This window comes from Olea europaea, unplaced genomic scaffold (assembly GCF_002742605.1).
Source record: "Olea europaea var. sylvestris unplaced genomic scaffold, O_europaea_v1 scaffold398, whole genome shotgun sequence".
NCBI classification, from domain to species: domain Eukaryota; kingdom Viridiplantae; phylum Streptophyta; class Magnoliopsida; order Lamiales; family Oleaceae; genus Olea; species Olea europaea.
This window is the reverse complement of record NW_019259379.1, coordinates 260689-280971: the sequence shown is the minus strand read 5'-3', so window position 1 is coordinate 280971 and position 20283 is coordinate 260689. Positions and strand designations below refer to the sequence as shown.

At 35.1% G+C, this 20283-nt stretch overlaps 3 protein-coding genes across 3 annotated transcripts; all 3 read right to left on the bottom strand.

Annotated features, from left to right (window-relative positions):
- Positions 1-6853: 6853 nt before the first annotated feature.
- On the bottom strand, positions 6854-8279 carry LOC111387295 (probable xyloglucan endotransglucosylase/hydrolase protein 23). Its single transcript, XM_023011845.1, has 3 exons — positions 7941-8279; positions 7649-7842; positions 6854-7415 (listed from the first exon to the last, which is right to left on the bottom strand). The coding sequence occupies exons 1-3, from the start codon at positions 8223-8225 to the stop codon at positions 7013-7015; spliced, it is 882 nt and encodes a 293-aa protein (XP_022867613.1). The 5' UTR covers positions 8226-8279; the 3' UTR covers positions 6854-7012.
- A 3306-nt stretch (positions 8280-11585) lies between these two features.
- Positions 11586-12930, bottom strand: LOC111387288 (xyloglucan endotransglucosylase/hydrolase protein 22-like). Its single transcript, XM_023011832.1, has 3 exons — positions 12563-12930; positions 12277-12470; positions 11586-12150 (listed from the first exon to the last, which is right to left on the bottom strand). The coding sequence occupies exons 1-3, from the start codon at positions 12854-12856 to the stop codon at positions 11751-11753; spliced, it is 888 nt and encodes a 295-aa protein (XP_022867600.1). The 5' UTR covers positions 12857-12930; the 3' UTR covers positions 11586-11750.
- Positions 12931-14752: 1822 nt separating this feature from the next.
- LOC111387287 (probable xyloglucan endotransglucosylase/hydrolase protein 25) lies at positions 14753-16489 on the bottom strand. Its single transcript, XM_023011831.1, has 5 exons — positions 16363-16489; positions 16183-16244; positions 15835-16060; positions 15533-15726; positions 14753-15303 (listed from the first exon to the last, which is right to left on the bottom strand). The coding sequence occupies exons 1-5, from the start codon at positions 16450-16452 to the stop codon at positions 14907-14909; spliced, it is 969 nt and encodes a 322-aa protein (XP_022867599.1). The 5' UTR covers positions 16453-16489; the 3' UTR covers positions 14753-14906.
- Between the last annotated feature and the right edge of the window lie 3794 nt (positions 16490-20283).

Below are 20283 nucleotides of genomic sequence, written 5' to 3'. Positions count from 1 at the left end.
AAACTCCGAAATGCTCTTTAAATCTTCATAATTTAGTTGTCCCATTGAACAAAGATCTTGGGATCTCCAGTCAGCAAGGTTGGGTTATCATTACAAAGATCCTTACTTTGTAGGCTTTAAGCCCATTCCCCTTGATAGACAGTACATTTGATCTCTTGGTAAACTTTTTGTGAGCAGATCCGCGAGATTTTCTCTAGATTTTACATAATCTATGGAATGACACCATTCGAGATCAACTACTTAATTGTATTATGTCTTCGACGGATATGTCGAGACTTACCATTATACATACTACTTTGTGCTCTACCGATAGCCAACTGACTATCACAATGTATACTAACTGCAGGCATAGGTTTAGGCCAACATGGAATATCCTCTAAAAAATTACGAAGTCATTCTGCTTCTGCTCCAACTTTATCTAAAGCTATGAACTCTGATTCCATAATGGATCGAGCTATACACGTTTGTTTAGATGATTTCCAAGATACGACCGGACCACCGATGGTAAAGATATAACCACTAGTGGATTTTGAGTCTTTTGTATTTGATATCCAATTAGCATCACTATATCCTTCTAATACAGCTGGATATCTTGTATAATGTAATCCAACATTTGAGGTGTATCGTAGACATCTAAGAATCATTTTCAATGCCTTCCAATGGTCATTTTTTGAATTATTTGTGAATCTACTAAGTTTGTTCACAGCACGTGCTATATCCGGATGAGTGCAGTTGGTGATATACATTAGACTACCTATTATTCGAGAGTACTCCAACTGAGATACGGGCTCGCCTTTATGTTTGGCCAAATGTAGACTTAAGTCTACTGGAGTTTAAACTGGACTTTCATCATATACATGAAATTTCTTAAGCACAGTCTCGACATAGTGAGATTGAGATAGATCAAGTCCCTCAAATGTCTTAAGGATTTTAATTCCTAATATTACTTTTGCAATACCCATATCTTTCATGTCAAAATGTTTTGTCAACATTTTCTTGGTAGTTATTATGGTATCATGATTACTACTCATTATTAGCACGTCATCAACATAGAGAAATACACTTACATATGCACTAGGTGTGGTTTTAATATAAACACATTTATCACATTCGTTAATCTTAAAGCTATTTGACAGCATAGTTTTGTCAAATTTTGCATGCCACTGTTTTGGTGCTTACTTTAATTCGTACAATGACTTAACAAGTCTACACACATTTTTCTCCTGCCCAGGAGCAGTGAACCCCTCAGGTTATTCCATGTAAATTTCTTCATCTAGCTCTCCATTTAAGAAGACCGTTTTAACGTCCATCTGATGGATCTCCATATTATGCAATGCTGCAATTGCAATTAATACTCTAATAGACGCTATTCTTGTTACCGGAGAGTATGTATCAAAAAAATCAAGACCTTCCTTTTGTTTGAATTCTTTAGCTACCAATCTGGCCTTATATTTATCAATTGATCTATTAGTCTTTAATTTTCTCTCCAAAATTCATTTACAACCTAACAGTTTGTTACTTGGTGGGAGATCTTCCAGCTCCCATGTATGATTCTGTATAATAGAATCAATTTCACTATTGATAGCCTCTTTCCAGAATGGAGCTTCTGAACTAGACATAGCTTCATTGAAAGTCCTAGGTTCATTTTCTAACAAATAAGTTAGAAAATCTGGACCAAAGAATGTAGCTGTTTTAGACCTTTTACTACGTCTTGGTTCTTCATCACTCTGATGATTACCAATTGTAGTATCATAAGTTCATTTTTGTGAACTAATCTCTTTCCTATCCTTACAAGGAAAAATGTCCTTAAAAAATACATCATTCCTTACTTCAATAATATTATTTTCATGTATGTCTAGAATGTCGGACTTATATACGAGGAACCGATACGCACTACTGTTATTGGCATATCCAATGAATACACAATCGATGGTTTTTGGCCCTATTTTAACTTGTTTAGGTTTCGATACTTCTACCTTAACTAAACACCCCCACACTTTCAAGTATTTGTACGAATGTTTATGACATTTCCATAACTCATAAGGAGTTTAGTTCTTACTTTTGTGTGGTAATTTATTTAGAATGTGGTTTGCTGAGAGAATTGCTTCCCCTTACAAGTTCCGAGGTAAATCAGAACTGATTAACATAGCGTTCATCATCTCTTTAAGAGTACGATTTTTACGTTCAACAATACCATTTGACTGAGGTGAATACGGTGCTATGGTTTGATGAATAATCCCAAAAATAGAACAAAATTCTTCAAACGGTACCCCATATTCTCCACCTCTGTCACTACGAATAACTTTTATTCGTTTGCTAAGTTGATTTTCAACCTCATTCTTGTACTACTTAAATGCTTCTAAGGCTTCATCTGTGCTTCTTTGCAAATATACATAACAGTACCTAGTGCAGTCATATATAAAAGTAATAAAATACTTTTTTCCTCCTCTACTTTGTATGAACTTTAAGTCATAGATATCACTATGAATGAGTTCTAGAGGATTTGAGTTCCTTTCCACTGAATGAAACAACGTTTTAGCTAATTTAGCATCTACACAAGTTTCGCATCGATGATATTGATGAAAAGAAATTGAAGGCAATAGATTTAAACTTACTAATTTACGTAAAGTTTTACTATTAACATGTCCTAATCTATCATACCATAAGTTAGAGGACTCAATCAAGTAAGCAGAAGATTTAATTTTATTAATATCAAAATCACGAAGTAAAGACATTACATTCATTTTGAATAGCCCATTGGCTAAATACCTCTTGCCCACAAACATGCCACTTTTGGTAAGTATAAACTTATCAAACTCAAATACTAGCCTAAACCCATTTTTACTTAACAAAGCTTCGGATACCAAGTTTTTGCGAATATCAGGAATATGTAACACATCGACGAAAGTTACTTCTTTTCCTGATGTCATCTTCAGCACTACTTTACCTAGACCAACAATTTCGAATGTTGCTGAGTTTCCCATAAATACTTGTCGTCCTTTGATAGGAGTGTAAGATGAAAACATCTCCTTACCGGCACAAACATGTCGAGTAGCACCTGTGTCTACAAACCATTCTCTTGGATGTCTACCATGTTTGCTTCAAATACAACAGCTGAGAGCGTTAGTTCAGACACACCGTTAGACAATTTGTCTTCCTCGGTCAAGTGTACTTGGTCCTTTTTGTTTTCCTTTTTCTGTCGGCAATCCTTTGCGATATGACCAAGCTTACCGCAGTAATAACAATCTCCTTTGAATTTCTTAGCTTTGTTTTTTTGCTTGCTATTAAGTGTTTTCTTTTCTTGCTAGTATTTGGCTCCACTAAATTGGCTTTAGCCTCCATATGCAACTTTCTAGACTTCTTCTCAAAATTTCGATTATCTTCCTCAATTCTTAGTCTTACAATCAGATCTTCAAATCTCATTTCCTTACGTTTATGTTTCAGGTAGTTCTTGAAATCTTTCCACATTGGAGGTAATTTCTCGATAATAGCGACGACCTGAAATGACTCACTGAGCTTCATACCTTCTGCATATATATCATGCAAGATGATTTGCAGCTCTTGGACTTTGATTCATCACTTTTTCAGAATCTATCATCTTGAAGTCTAGGAATTTGCCCACAACAAATTTCTTTAATTCGACATCTTTCGTTTTGTACTTATTTTCCAATGATTCCCACAGTAACTTAGCTATCTTGACTGAATTATATACGCTGTATAGTGTGTTGTCAAGATAATGAGGATGTAGTTCCTGCACAAGAAGTCACTATGACTCCATGCATCGAATGCTGCTCGTTTTTTTAGAATCTGTTTCTTTCTCCTCAACAGTTGAAGCATCTTCACTTAAGAATTTTGCCAAATTCAGAGTTGTGAGATAAAACAGCATTTTCTGTTAAATTCACAGTTTCTCCCCGTGAGCATTGTTTGGGGGTACGACGAATGTGTTGTTACTTGCCATAGTCTAACAAAATTTCAGAATATAAATTAGCACGTAAATAAAAAATTTCATCTTAAGATTGTTGAAAATCTTCGAGAATGTCATGTAGTAATGAATAAATATTCTGGTAGAATTTCGACTTACAAAATTAGTGCAATAAATTAGAATGAATAATGGTTGAGGCAAGAGTTCGACTCTTTCTCCTTAATATGAAAATACCCCGCACTGGTGCTGATAGTCTTCCGGCACTCGTCTCCCAAGATACAACGACCTCGACTTGTAATAGTAACACTCCAAACTACAAGACTCGACGAACCTACTAATATTTGATCTCTCGAGAATCGTAGGACTAAACTGCACGAAAATAATATTTGGAACTGAAATGCAAATATATGGAACACTGCAGGACGGAAGGACAATATTGCAAGAGAAGGGAAGTTGAATAAATTTTTTGGAGTGAATAAAAACCAGGGATCAGGGGTCTATTTATAGAAGTTGAAAGGTTGTTCCCAAAAGACACAACAGCCGAAAGATTGTATCTTGGAGCAGACATAACCCATTTGGACAGACAGTTAAAACTTTCACCAACCGCCAGTTTCTAGAAGAATCCACGTCTTGCACAGAAAATTCGAGGAAGAAAAAAATAAATAATATAATAGAAATATATTATTTAATTAATAAAATAATATAATTTAAAATATTATTTTATCAAAAATATATATACCAATTGGCCCAAGCCCATGACTCGGGCCGATCGGTCAGACGGACGACGGTGGCGCACTCATGTGAGCTTTAGTTGAACCTACTAGCATGTAGGTTATTTCCCTTTTAAAAACTAGTGGTACCTCTTGGGGCCCAAACCCAAGTCCTTAACTTGAGTTATATAAAATGGTTTCTATTCTTCTAGTTTTCTTATGTGAGATTAGCACTTCAATTTTCTACCAATTTTTATTCCTAATTTATTTCAACTTCAAGTGGTAATATTTTGATTTTAATTTCTCATTCACCCTTAATTAGTTTTGAGAAATAAATACATATATCAATTCTATTCATGGAGTAGAATGTACTTGACCAAATAAATCATTTATCCAACAAATGGGACTCACTTAAATAATTGGTCAAAACTTGGTCAAACCTACTAATTATTCCAATTTTCCAACAAGAAGTCTGAGACGGGTCTAAAGTGTATTTAAGTTGCTGTATGAAAGTTTTAGAATGCTGGCAGATTCTTATGTGATAATTCTAGAGCACGAATCTTAGCCATTGGAATATATTGATCTACACGGCCCATTTCTCAGAGGGGACAGCATAAATAGATTGTAGGGCTCCAATGACCTAACACTTTTTCAAAATATTTTCTCTTGATCACTAAATTTCAAAATGATTCTAACAAACTTATCATATTTATACAATATTGGTCGCTCCATCATCAACTTTTAAATAATGGAGAATGGATTATGTGGATAACAATCTTAAACAATAGAGAATGGATTACGTGGATAACAAATATGTTTCAATCCAATTAATTGTATCCAAAAAAATTGATATTTCCAACATTTAGAAATATTAAATATAATGGTTGTTCAAAGAAAAAAATGAAAAAATAAATAAAAATCAATACGTTCATTAGTTTGATAGAATTACCAATTGCATCATGATGAATCAAATTAAATTTCATATCGGAACGTGATATCACGAACGATGAAAAACTAGACATAAGAACTAAGAATAATAAGTTCTCCATTATAATTTAGCAGAATCCAGTTAATTAGTATCAATTCTTTTTTTGTGACATTTGTAACGTTTCGATTCCCTACACTCATGAATCGATAAATGAGTGACTTTGTTGAGCTTTATTTATTTATTTATTTTGTCTTTTAATATGATGTTTGTTTTCGTATGAGGTCTAATTTCACAGCTCATTTTTTTGGAGCTTATCCTGCGATTTGCTTGTTGACAATGTTGAACTTTATAAAGGTTGTCATAACGTTGTATCCACCTTAAACTAAAGGACATACATTAACAAGGACTCACCAAAAAATTTCTCCCAGGCAGCTAGGATTTTAAAGCCTAGTCCGATCCCCAGACAAACATGAACCTTTCCTTGGAGGAAGGGACAATTAAGTGATAAAAACAATGATGTATAGAGACCTTTCCAAGCAGCTAGTGGCTTTAAAGCACAAGGAATGACCAAATCTATAACCTAAAAATTTCTTCCAAGCAGCTAGGATTTTAAAGCCTAGTCCAATCCCAGACAAACACGAACCTTTCCTTGGAGGGAGGGACTATTATAAGTGATAAAAACAATGATGTATAGAGATCTTTCCCAAGCAGCTAGTGGCTTTGAAGCACAAGGAATGACCAAATCTGCAACCTAAAAATTTCTTCCAAGCAGCTAGGATATTAAAGCCTAGTCCAATCCCTATACAAACACGAACCTTTCCTTGTAGGGAGGGAATATTAAGTGATAAAAACAATGATGTATAGAGATCTTTCCAAAGGAGCTAGTGGCTTTGAAGCACAAGGAATGACCAAATCTTTAGACAGACAGAAACCTTTCTTGGGAGGGAAGGACTCTGCTAAGTGATAAAACGAAATCTTTAGACAGACAGAAACCTTTCTTGGGAGGGAAGGACTCTGCTAAGTGATAAAACGACAAGCTTTGCTAAAGCCCTTGTAGTACTCTATAAAATCATTAAGATTAAATCAATGTTTCAATGTTTAATTATTAAACAACTGTGCTGGGACGGAACTCCATTTTACAGGCCTCCTATAGGTAATCACAACGGATAGGGTCGGCAACTTTTTTGATCATATTTTATTACACAGGGGCCCACGTGAGCCCGACTGCAATTGATTTATAAATAAATCATTAATAAAGACTTGAGTACTGGACGATTATTTAAAAATACTAAATAAGTTCAAATATATAACAAACGATTAATAAAATACAGATAATGTACAATATATTACAAGGAGATTTCCCTCAGCATGTAGTAGGTGTCAGATAATATCAGGATTTTATAACTATATTTGCCAATACTTCTACAGCAAAAACAGGGTAGTAAAATTTATCTAGGTTACTTTGGCATTGCATTCTGGAGGCAAACCTTGTGGAAATCGCTTTGTATCAGTGCAATAATTGTATATCATGTAATTGTTTTGCACCCATTTGAGTCTCTTTCGAAGTGGGGGATCCAATTCCTGTGATAACCACGGAGTGCGATTGGATTTTCCAGCAAAAGTACAAGAGGAAGCTCTAGAAGAAGATTTAGTGCAAGCGTCTGCATTGAAATTTCTGTATGAAGCAGTAAAGGGGGCTCGAGTCCAGTCAGTCTTGATTAGCCCACCTCTTGTGGCCCATTGATCTGCATTCCAAATGCTGGAATATAGTCTCATAGCTTGGGTTTTGGGAAATGGTACACCAATTTTCTCCAAATTCTTGAATTCTCTAATGGGCGTTCCATCCACAGAGAAACTGAAATAGAGTAATTTCGTAAATAACGTCACAAATTATATAGAATTCTATTCAAGTTTTGAAGAAATTATTAAAAGCCAGGGGTGGAATCAATCATTCCACAGGATCATAAAGTCTGACATAATATCTCATGACATTGTATTGGACAATTTTAAACGCACATAATTATGTCAAGCTTTCTTTAAAATCTTCGGTCGAAGTAGCTTTATCCTGGTCGAATATAGGATACTTACACAATTGTTTGTGGATTCCAAAGAACTGAGAATGTGTGAAAATCTGCAGTAGGGTCAAACCACAAGTGAAATTGCTGCTCTCTCTCCCCCTTGCCTTGAGTGTACACATTAGTGTGAATAGTGTAAGGCTCGCCACTTAAATTCCCCAAGAACTCAAAATCAATCTCATCATGAGTTGATCCCTGAGATGACATCTACAAATAAAACAGAATTAATCACATAATGAAAAATAATAACCGATTATGTCCTTCTTTAAGTATTTACACTAGACGAAAGGTTAAACAGGACATACATAATAAGCAGTTACAGTCCCAGCAGAATTCCCAGGAACCAGTTTGAGTTGCATATCAATCCTTCCAAATAAGTACTCTTTCTTTGATTGAAAACCCGAGCCAGAATAATTGTCAAGAGAGAGAGTTAGAAGCTCCCCATTGTTGACAATTTTTCCACGGCCTTCTCCCCAGGTGATATCAAAATCTTCATAGTAATTACTTCCATAAGCAACCCTTGAAATGATTATAAGCAGTAAAAAGAAAAACACAATTTTTGTAACCTTAAAATATGACAGTGAACCCATATTTTTTTCTTCTCTAAACAGGAAAGTGAAGGTTCATTTTTACATTTCCATCAGAAGTCTCAACTTATTTATATCTACACACATCATTATAGATAGAATTTGCCATCTGGAGCCCCCGGTCATAGCTCAATGGTGTAAAGGAGAGGAGTGAGGTTATCTCATGTTTTACTGGCAGTCGCAGCGTGGAGTTCGATTCCTGAAACATGGAATTGGACTCTTTGTTGGAGCAGTGTACAAGCAACTCTTGTTTTTTGGTCTGGATACATTCCGCGATTTACCTCCCTCCACAAAGCTCTAGGGACGGGACAGTGAAAACCCTCAAGGTTGGGATTCAATCTTTTATATATATATATATATATAAAAGAATTTTCCATCAATTGGGGGGCTCTGGAACCAAGTGTGGGGAGTTCGATTCCTGGTTGGAGCAGTCAAGTGATGTAATAACCAGAGGAAGGGTTGTAGTAGCTTGGTGATGTAATAACCATGGAGGAGAGTCCCTTTGGGGAAGGAGTAAAAGCCATGTGGGAATCTGGGAACTAACAAGGGCACAACCTGCGATTTACCTCCACTAGTCACTGAGGAGTCGGGGGCTAGAGGTCCAGGATTTAGTCCGGCTAAGATGGGACACCTGGGTTAAAAAAAAAAAAAAAAAAAAAAAACAGATGTGTAAAAGATAAGCATTTGATTGTACTGGTATGAAGCTCTGAGTATGAGTTGTCACTGCATGAAGAGACATTGAAATTTGAAATTTTATTGTCTTTATGTACCTGCCGACAGCCGACTGGACTTTCTCTACCAGTCCAATCAGCTTTGCATAGAGTCAGGAATCATGAGGTCATTCAAATTGGCGAACGTGTCATTTCTCATGACTTGCATTGATAACTGCATTTTTCGTATTCCTTATCAAACACACCGATTTATCAAAATAGAGAGTAATAATATTCAGGAATACCGGTGTTAAACACCAGTTTAAATGACAAATGTATAATATTAAATGAAAAATTGACTTAAATACAATATCAAATAATTTATTTAATTGAACATATTAAGCCCCCGTTTGGCTCCCATCTCATTTTTATTCTTTTTTCTCTTATTTTTAATCACACTATCTTTCATAAAATAATATTATACGTAAATCAAAAACATTTTATTCTTTTTCAACCACACATTTTTTAAAACAACACTATTCCTATCATTAAAATTTGGGAAAAATAGGGGCCAAACGTGGATTAAGTGTAGTCACTTAAATTGAGGCCATAACACAGTAATATTATCCAGCATCACTGATGTCAAGCACAACAGTGTTTATGAAACTGCATGGTATTAAATGATAGATTTATTTAAATATAATGTCACGTGATTTATTTAATTGAACATATCAAATGTAACCACTTTGATTGTCTTACTAAGATCAATGATACTAGATAGCATTATTCTTTGAAAAAGAGTCGTGCTCCAGTCAATTTTTTTCATGGATTGACTCGAGAAGGTTTTACCAAAGTTGGGGCTGAAACTCCTAGTTGTATTTAGATATGACCCAGTTTGGGTTTAGTTGAGACCATTAATAGGCGGGATGATTGATTCTTAAAGTGGAAACACCCGACTTTAAAAATTCAGTATTTTAAAATCAGGTCGAATATTTCATTTCAAAAATCAAAAATTTTATTTTAATCAATATTTTTACTAATTATATATACTCCAATACACACGCATCACAATCCTAATTGATTCCCACTCCCTTATCTCTCTCTACATTTATTCATTCTCTCTACACAAACCTGTTGCCTCCCTCCATGCTCTTTACACACACCGTCACCTCCGGCAATCTTAAACTCCTCACCTTTCTATCGTCGTCGCCGCACAACCCCATCACCCATCCTCTATCCACTTCACCCCAGAAGGAGAGAAAAGCTGCAACTGTATTTGCAAAGCAAATCTACTACCAAAGCACGCGAAGTGATGTTTTATGTAGTGGTGGTGCTAGTGTTTGTGTGTGTCAGTGGTGATGGTGTTTGTGTGGGGCGGTGATTTGTTTGAGGTAGTTGTGTTGCTGTCGGGAGGTGGTAGTGGTGGTTCTGGTGATGGTAGTGGTGGTTCTGGAGGTGACGATGAGATGGTGGTCGTAAGTGTTGGTGATGGTCACAAATTATTTGATTAGTTAAGACCACTAAATTGATTAATCTGTGACCAATGAAAAAATAAATTGTGATCAAGAAATAATGTGACTTAAAAATGTTAGTTTTCAAAATAAAAATTAAGGTAGTTTTCTCAAAAAACTTTTCTATAAAAAGTAAAAGCAAAAATAAAGATAAAAATCATGTGAAATGAGCCATAAAAAAAATGTATAAAAGGTACCCATATTTCATGCAGTATTTCCCTCAACAATCTTCACATATAGGCTATGGAATGTTTAGTAACAAGGTCCAATATACTATATGCAAATTCACCTCCTCTCTCTTTATATTTAATTTTTTAATGACTTGTCCTGTATTTTTTAAAATTTTACAAATACCCACATTTATCTCCTAGGCTAAGTACATCTTTTTTGTCAATTTCATATTCTTCCTCAAAATTTAAATATACACACATTTGTCATATTCTAAGTTTATCCTTTTGTCAATTTCATTTTCTTTCTCATCCATTCTCTACATTGTGCCCCACGCCACTCAGCTCCTGCACCAACCCCATAATGACCAATCCTGTCCTGCCCCATCCCACCCCTCAACTACAATGGCCAATCCCCTCTGCCCACGGTTTTTGCTTGAGTTGATTTGGTAGAGAATAGATGGTCTGTTTTGATTGAGCATTGCCCCATTTTGATCGGTGCATCACTAATTGTAAATTTTGACTAGTTGGAAAAGAAGAAACTATTGGTAATAAAGATATTGAAGATGTCACGTCTTTTAATTTACCTGTTTTTAGTAGGATAAATTATATGCCACTTTTTGTATCATTATTAAAGGTTGAACCCCAACCTTGAGGACCTCCAACGTCCCGTCTTTAGAGTTTTGTGAGAGAGGTAAATCGCGAGATGTGTCCCATCAAGCCAGGGAACAAGAGTTGGCTGTACACTACGCTTACAAGGAGTTCAATTTCATATTTCAGGAATCAAACCCCCCACACTGCGACTGTCAGCAAGGCGTGAGATAACCTCACTCCTATTCTTTGCACCACTGAGCTATGCCCCAGGGGCCTTTCTGTATCATTATTGGTTTGTGATGAGTTAAGTAATGACATTGGCTCAGGTTTTTTCTTTTTCTTTCTTTCTTTTTTTTTTCTTCTTAAATAAAAACCAAGGCCTTCCGAAGAAAATTATAAAACCTAAGGTTATTTTCCACTTTATCCATTGTATGAAGCCCATTTTAACAAATCCCTCTGTTTTTATAATAAGTATGAATTATTGTATGTACATTACCAAAATATGATACTGATCCTGTGGCAGCATTTATTTCTTGAATCCCAAAATACGCCAAGGAAAAAAGAAAATTTACACAATATATATGATATCTACTTATTTTCCTGTCTCTAATTGTTGCTTGTAGCATTGAAAGTGCATTCTTGAGGAAGGCCCTGAGGGAACCGTTTTGTATCTTGACAATAATTATAAACCATGTAATTTTTATGCACCCATTTCAGTCTTTCTTGACTTTCAGAATCAAGCTCTTGTGAGGACCATGGTTTTGAGGATGAATTCTTGCAGGAAGATTTTTCAGATTTCCATATACAAGCATTGGCCTTGAAATTTCTTAAGGAAGCTGTAAATGGAGCTTTACTCCAATCAGTCTTTATAAGGCCACCTCTTGTTGCCCAATCATCTGCACTCCACAGACTCGAATAAGCCCTCATTGGCTGGTTCTTCGGGAATGAAATTCCACGCGATTCCAGGTTGTTGAATACTCTGATCGGCGTGCCATCAATGTAGAAACTGAAAATAAGAAACCGAGATTAATGAAAATAAGTTTAAAAAATTTAAAAAAATAATTAGTGGTGGACTCGATGATACTAGACAGTCTAGTTGTGTCGATAACTCTATGTCTTGTAGTATACTTACACGATTGTTCGAGGATTCCAGAGAATGGAATAAGTGTGAAAATCAGCAGTGGGATCAAACCAGAGGAAGAACTGTTGCTCCCTGTCACCTTTGCCTTGTGTATATATATTAGTGTGAACAATGTAAGGTTCGCCACTAAGATTCCCCAAGAATTCAAAGTCTATCTCATCATGGTTTGGACCTTGAGAAGACAACTGCATAATGCATAGTACAAGGGCAGAATAAAATAAGTAAACTTTTAAACGAGATGATTTCAGAACCAGAATAGCGTCTTTTTGTGACTTACATAGTAAGTGGTGACGGTGCCAGCAGAGTTATCGGGAACAAGCTTGAGTTGCATGTCGATCTTTCCGAATAAATACTCGTTCTTGGATTGTATGCCAGACCCGGAAGCTTTGTCGAGGGAGAGAGTGAGAATTTTGCCATTATTGAGTATTTTTGCACGTCCATCCCCCCATGTTATATCAAAATCTTTAAAAAAGTTGCCAACAGAGCCAGTAGAAAAAGAGCCAAAGGTGCATAGCATCAACAACAGAAGAACTACAACATTTGATGAAATAGAATAGTTATAAGAAGCCATTGGTTAGTCGATTCTTGATTTGTGAGATTGAAAAAAGAACAACCTTATCGTTATGGCTGAACAAAAATGTTGTTAGTTTGGACCGGTTTATATAAATGGAGAAATTGTTGAATAGAAGCTTCTTAGAAAGCTTGAAGTTGGTAAGGTTGTGTACAGCTGGAAATTCTCGATTTCCACTATCATGCTAGTTGGTGTTGGTGGCCAAATCTTGATTGCTTTTGTTACCACTAGTCTATGCCTTTTCAGTCTCTTTCACGATTTGAGTTTTTAAATGAAGTTTTAATTTTCGAAGAACAAAAGAGATTTCGTGCTAGATAAATAAATAATTTTTCACTATAAAAAAAAGGTCGAGATTTCAGCGTGGAAATTGAATATCTACTTTTTAATCAATAAATGAACTCTACTCAAATTTGGTATTCAAATTGAATAGAATTGGTCCCATGTTTACAGTAGACTTATGTTGTCCATCCGTTGAAGTGGAATTACGATGTCGGTGGGTCAAATCTTTTTCTTTATTATTATTTTTTTTTATCAAAATAAGCGGCTTGACCCGCTGATGTGACAACCAATAGGCAAAGTTTATCCTGTCGACTATGGATGAGCGATCAAGCCTGTGAAATTGAATATCCAAATGTCTATGATGATAACAAATTCATTTGCTACTAAGGGCTTGTTTAATTCAGTGGGTTTTCCATGGAAAATTTTCCAACTTATTCGTCGTTTGATTGCTTAGATTTTCCCAGAAATTTGTTTTCCCCCCCTCACCCTCACGTGACCCATATTCCTTAGGATTGTGGAAACCAATTCCCATGGTTTTGGTGGGAATTGGATTTTCTAGCTTGCTTTCTTTTTATGAAAAATAAAGTCAAACGGACATTAAAAGATCCAAAATTTCAATATTTTTCAGATAAAAATTATACCAATAAAACACATTTAATTAACAATTTCCATTAAAATAAATTCTAAACAATTTAATACTCTGAAATTCGTTTTCTTTTCACCCAAATTTCATTCTTATAATCAGACCATAAGGGTGTGTTTGATGGGGGTGGAAATGGAATTGAAAGGTGGAATTGGAATTAAATTTTCCAACTTGAGGTGCTTGATACAATTTTTTTTCTCATGGAATTCGAATTCTAGGTTGTCTTGAAGTTTGGAATTTTCTTGGTTTTTAATTGATGGAGATTGGTTTTCCTACCTACTGTAGCATTTTTTTTATTTGTTGGCAATGAAAACAAATTCTAAGAATTATTTAAAAAAAATATTTCTTTTTAAATGACAATTTCCATCTGAAATAAAACTAAACGAACACCAAAAGATAGATGATTTTCTTGATTTTTTTTGTTGGCAATGGAAACAAAGTTAATCTCCAATACCAGTAAAATTTATCCCTTTAATTGATAATTTTCATGTAAAATAAAATCAAACGAATACCAAAAAACACTTTTATTTTAACGTTTTCCACGTGGAAAATTATACCAATAAAACACAATAATTTACAATTTTCAGGAAAATAATTCTAGATAATTCAATTCTCTGAAATTTATTTTCTAGGTAATTCAATTCATTTTTACAATCACAAGGACCCTAATAGTTTTGACTTTGGAACAGAAAGTGAAATTTGGCACGCGGTTTTAGTAGGTAAAATGTTTTTAATGATGAAGAAAAGCACTAGTACATATTGGTGACTACTATGGGACACTCTAGGAACTTCTATTGGCTCTTGGAACAACCAGTAATTATATTCGCATCAATCTAGTAACTTCCATTTTCGTCTTCACATATTTCAATAATTGAATTCAAATCGAACTATCAACTATTTATCAAAATTGTACATGTGTAAAAATTTCGAATAATATAATGAAAATTAATTGACTATGCAAACTTTCAATAAGAGGACTTTCATTGAAAAGAAATGAATTTCGAAAGAGTTACATATACAAAACAAATGTCTAGCTAGCTACCAATCAAAAATTGAAGAAAATTGTTACCAATTAATGGTAATTAATGGAAAATTGTCAGGATAAATGAATCTATATCGAGTCCATGTCTACTGAAATTTGCATTCTCTTCCAGGACCCTTGGGAAATCTCCATTTATCCTTACAATAATCATATACCATATGCTTCTTCTGCAATCTTTTCATTTCTGCACGGCTTCTTGAATCCAACCCCGTTTTTAGCCATCTTTTTGACTTAAAGTCATTAGAATTACAAGCAGAAGATTTAGTTTTGTATGACCAAACGCAAGCTTCTGCAGAAAAATTTCTGTATCCAGCAGTAAAAGGTGCCAAAGTCCAGTTCGTTTTAACCAGACCATGCTGCGTAGCCCATTCTTCTGCATCCCATAAACTTGAGTAGATTCTCATAGGTTGATCTTTTGGGAATGGAACTCGTCGTCTTTCTAAGTTTTTGAATTCTCTAATTGGAATGCCGTCGACGTAGAAGCTTATGATTAACGAAAAAAAAGAAGTTAGAATTTAATTAGAACACTAAGTTCTTTCGTAGTATAAGTCATCGAATTATATAAATAAATGTTTCCCTCTAGCCGTCTAACTTATTTTGCAATATATTGCAGTACACATAAAACTAATGATTAACGTAGATGTTAGTTTTCCGATTAGCCATGTCACGTTTTCATGTTAGTGAATTTGATGGACAAAAAAGTAGTACTCACAGGATGCATCTAGGGTTCCAAAGAATGGTATATGTGTGGAAATCTTCAGTTGGATCAAACCATAGAAAGAATTGCTGTTCTCTTTCACCCTTTCCTTGGCTAAACACATTGGTGTGAAGCGTGTACGGATTCCCACTTGAATTGCCGAGAAACTCGAAATCTATCTCGTCATGGTGATCACCTTCGGATGACAACTGACAAAACTCGAACATTAGATACACGTCTAAAGGATTCATCCTTAGATCTCCAAATTTAAGGATTAGACAAGTGCGTTTCAAGACATTAAAGTTAGTGTTTCTTACGTAGTAAGTTGTGACAGTTCCAGCCGAGTCGCCAGGAACAAGCTTTATTTGCATGTCAATCTTTCCAAATAAGAATTCTTTCTTTGACTCGAAGCCTGATCCTGAGAATTTGTCGAGTGAGAGCTCAAGTAACTCACCGTCCTCGAGTATCCGAGCACGACTCTCGCCCCAGGAGACAATAAAGTGACGGTGAAATGTACCATTTCCGATGACAACATTTGGAGCACTACCATAAAAATGAAGTTAAGAATCTCTGATATGAGTCATATGACCAATATGCACATGATAAAAAGAATAAAAGTATGTCTAGGACATTAGATTCAACGACCGTAATTGCATAGAAAATACCTAGTAGCAATTTCTACGTTACGGCGAGCCGAAGAGATGGTTTGAGAAATAATAACGTCGACCTGCAACGTGCAAAAAAAATCCTACTTGTAAGAAAATATACAACGCGCGTGTGCACGCACAAATACGTATATATACAGCATGAAGAGGAAAATATTAATCTAAAATTTAGAGGAAAACCTTGAAAACAAAGATGGCAGAAAAGATGATGAAAGCCAAATAAGGGATGAATGACTTGGATCGAGACTGGTTGGAATTTCTTGGTGGCATAACGATTGAATTTCTTTAATATAGAAGATGAAAATGTGCTGCATTGTTTTTTAATTACTATAATTGTCATACCTTAAACTTTTTGAGGATGCTAATTGTGTTGGTCTGCACTTTTCTTTCTGTTGGATAAACCAACTACAGCCATACCTTTTGCCACTAGCTCCATGGTTATCCGTGCATCTTGGGTTGTCACACAGATATTCACGGAGCTAACCAAAATATTTTGCACCTACTTACTAAAAATAGAATGACTTATAGAGAGAATTTGTTTTGAAAGTAGTAGACACAGAATTTGTTTGATTTTGCTACTTATAAGTTACTTCGTCTTTTTCTTCATTTTTTTTTTCCGAACATGTTTTTGGACAAAACGAACTAATTTTCACTTATTAAGGTAGCACGAAACCAAGAAACGTATAGGATATGTAAATGCTATATTTAGACGAAAAGTAAAATTGGACATTAAATAAGGTTTTATAAAATAAAATAATAACTTCATAGTTTAAATAATTTGAACATTTGAATATGTTAAATAATTTAACAATCTAGTCATTATATTCTAATAAAATGGTTCATTATTGTGTTTCAAAAATTTTGCAAATCTTGCTTATTGTGAATCGTGATCCTATATACAGAATAGACTAACGGCATGAAGATTCTTTAGAGTAGATTTTGTGAAAACTGTTCCTTTTTTTTTTTTGGAAAATGTATCGTTAAAAAAGTAGGAAAAATTTACGGGTCTTCAAACAAAATTACTTTATTAGAAAAATGTGGTTAAAAATGAGTTTTAAAAGAACTTTCACTATGGCTTTGATAGAGAAAATGGATTTAATCCAAGATTCTGTGTCCAAGACAGTTAATCTTCTTTTGCCCCTCAAAGTATCAAATGGGGACTAAACCGTATCCGATCATTACACGAATTCTTCCTCTGGGCTCCATTAAATAATCATCAGATCTAAAATAAAAAATTAAGATCTCGTNNNTCATAAAATCAAAAAAAAAAAATAAAGCCCCCGTTTGCCCCCCCCCCCCCCGCTTTTTAAAAAATAAAAATGGGTGGAGTAGTATTTTTTTGAAAAATGAATGGTTAAAAAAAAAAAGAAAAAATTTCGATTTACGTGAAATATTATTTTATAGAAAATTGTGTTGTTGAAAGTATGAGAGAGAAAAACTAAATGTAATTTAGGATGTGTTTGTCACCCATTAATTGGGAGGAATGTATTATGGAATAATGATTGATGTTGAAATGTGTTGTTAAAAAAGAATTTTTTTTGATTTACGTGTAATATTATTTTAATGAAGAATGTGTAGTGAAAAATGAGTACTGTAGAAAAAATAATGAAAAAAAATGAGAGAAAATAGATGACAAATATGGGCTTAATTGGGGTCAAACGGGGGCTAAGTAACTAGATTTTTAATACCTACACAACTACTAATTTTCATGTACCGGTCAACTGCATTTAGTCCAACAACTCATTAAAAACTCCAATTAAAGAAAAATGAATTTTAACCGGCTTAAGGCATCTCCAAGAGACTCTTTAAATACAAAATACGCTCTATTTTAAAAAGAAAATACTTAAAATAACTTCCAAAATATTCTCTATTTTAACTTTTTAAAGTAGAGAGTGTGTGACTCCAAATTTAGAGAGTCAAATTCAGTCCCTGTTCATGTACAGTAATTGCATTTAATAAATTACAAATTTCAATACTTTACAATTTGAATTGATTGGTCATTAATATATATAAAAATATTATATTTAAATAAAATATGTGAAGAAATTATTAAATGTTCATTTGAAAAAAAAATAAAGAATAAAAATAGAGAGCTTGTTAGAGTGTATGAAAAAATTACTTTCTAAATTTAAAAATACTCTCTATTATGCATAAATATATTCTTTATAAATAGGGAGTCTTTTGAAAATACTCTTACAATACCAATAAAATGGTGACAGCAACCTAGCATTTAACGTTGTATTGAATCCGCCCTTCAAAACCGAATAATATAAACCAATTAATATGCTATACCTTCCTCTTCCATTTCCCCCACCCTACCTCCTATATAAATTGAACTAAATACATATACAAACCATTAAAGCAGCAATGGTTTCTTATTTTTCCTTATTAACGCTTATGATATTTGAGGCTACTAAAAATCGTACCTGGTAGATCTCCCGAGTATGAGGACTGAGAAAGGGCATGAACGAGGCCTTCTGGTACCTGCAACAAAGGCAGTGAAATGTATCTTCATTGCCCCTCCGATGCTTAAGTTAGAAGGGGAAAATATATGAGGATATATGCTAAAATTGTATGTAAAAGCGTACTTGAATAATGGACTTGGGTCATGTATTTATTGAGGTAGGTAGTGTACTCCTAATAGGATTGAATCAGTTGGATGTTCTTATCCAATAGAGTCCTATTTTAGAGGAGTATTTTATTTGTGATATAATTACATGACTAATGATGCTATTGTTGACATAGAGTTCCTGTGGACATATGAGTCCTGAGTTGAGGTCTTTGAATCATATTAAAGTCCTTAGAAGGTATGACTTTTTATGGGCTTGACAAAAGGGGGGGTTCGGTATTAAGAAAATAGCTCGATGACTCATGAACCCCGTATATCAAAAGGATGCCCGAGGACACTATCGATCATATCACGAGGATGCAAATTGCCACCCCACGGGTGTATTACCTCAAGGACTATCTGACCCAATATGTAATGAGCAAGACCCTGTAAGTCCTTGGGAGAATCACCTCAGGAGGTTGCCAAAAGTGACTACATCACTGGCCCCCGTGCTTCCATGTCAGAAGCTTGTGCGATATACAAGTTTCTAGGATGAGATGCACAACCATGTCGGGTGATGGGTATGCTCATGCCAAGAGATAGGCGAGCTCATGCCAAGATAAGGGCATGCTCATGCCTAGAGGTTGGCAAGCTCATGCTAAGATATAGGCGTGCCAAAGCCTAGAGGTTGGGGAGCTCATGCTAAGAAGTGGTCATGCTCATGCCTAAAAGTTGGCATGCTGATGTTAAGGATTAAGCATGATCATGCTAAAGAGTTGGCGAGCTTATGCCTAGGTATAGGTGTGCCAAAGCCTAGAGGTTGGGGAGTTCATGCCAATAAGTTAGCATGTTGATGCCAAGGATTAGGCAGGATCATGCTAAAGAGTTGGTGAGCTCATGCCAAGGAATGGTCATGCTCATGCCTAGAGGTTGGCATGTTGATGCCAAGGATTAGGGATGGTCATGCTAAAGAGTTGGTGAGCTCATGCCAAGGAGTTAGCAAGCTCATGTAAATGAGTGGTCATTCTTATACCTAGAGGTTGGCATGTTGATGACAAGGATTAGGCATGATCATGCTAAAGAGTTGGCAAGCTCATGCTAAGGAATGGTCATGCTCATGCCTAAAGGTTGGCATGTTGATGCCAAGGACTAGGCATGGTCATGATAAAGAGTTGGCGAGCTCATGCCAAGGAGTTAGCGAGCTCAGCCAAGGAGTGGTCATGCTCATGCCTAGATGTTGGCATGCTGATGACGAGTTGATAGGCACTCGAGCACATAGATCTAGGATATTAAGTTTCAACCACTTTGAAAAATCGGAAAGGAATGAGCTCGATATCAAACTTTTTTTTTTTTAATTTGAATGTGCTCGTCCCAACCTTATTAAAAATTTGAAGCGAAGGGGCTCGACCCCAACATTGTTAAAATTTTGAAAGAACATTGTGCACGGGCCTTATTTAAAAATTTGAAAAGAAGGATCCCGACCTCGAGCTCATTAAAAAATTTGGAGAGATTTAGACCCCGACCTCGTCAAAAATTTTGGAAGAGGAGAGCTC

Excerpts from the sequence above, each read along its gene's own strand:
- LOC111387295 (XM_023011845.1), bottom strand. The coding sequence starts at position 8,225 with ATGGGTTCACTGTCATATTTTAAGGTTACAAAAATTGTGTTTTTCTTT. Across the intron at positions 7,843-7,940 it reads GGACTGTAACTGCTTATTAT|ATGTCATCTCAGGGATCAAC; the intron begins GTATGTCCTGTT and ends TTTTATTTGTAG. Across the intron at positions 7,416-7,648 it reads TGGAATCCACAAACAATTGT|TTTCTCTGTGGATGGAACGC; the intron begins GTAAGTATCCTA and ends ACTCTATTTCAG.
- LOC111387288 (XM_023011832.1), bottom strand. The coding sequence starts at position 12,856 with ATGGCTTCTTATAACTATTCTATTTCATCAAATGTTGTAGTTCTTCTG. Across the intron at positions 12,471-12,562 it reads GCACCGTCACCACTTACTAT|TTGTCTTCTCAAGGTCCAAA; the intron begins GTAAGTCACAAA and ends TGCATTATGCAG. Across the intron at positions 12,151-12,276 it reads TGGAATCCTCGAACAATCGT|TTTCTACATTGATGGCACGC; the intron begins GTAAGTATACTA and ends TCTTATTTTCAG.
- LOC111387287 (XM_023011831.1), bottom strand. The coding sequence starts at position 16,452 with ATGCCACCAAGAAATTCCAACCAGTCTCGATCCAAGTCATTCATCCCT. Across the intron at positions 16,061-16,182 it reads AACGTAGAAATTGCTACTAG|TGCTCCAAATGTTGTCATCG; the intron begins GTATTTTCTATG and ends TTTTTATGGTAG. Across the intron at positions 15,304-15,532 it reads TGGAACCCTAGATGCATCCT|CTTCTACGTCGACGGCATTC; the intron begins GTGAGTACTACT and ends GTTAATCATAAG.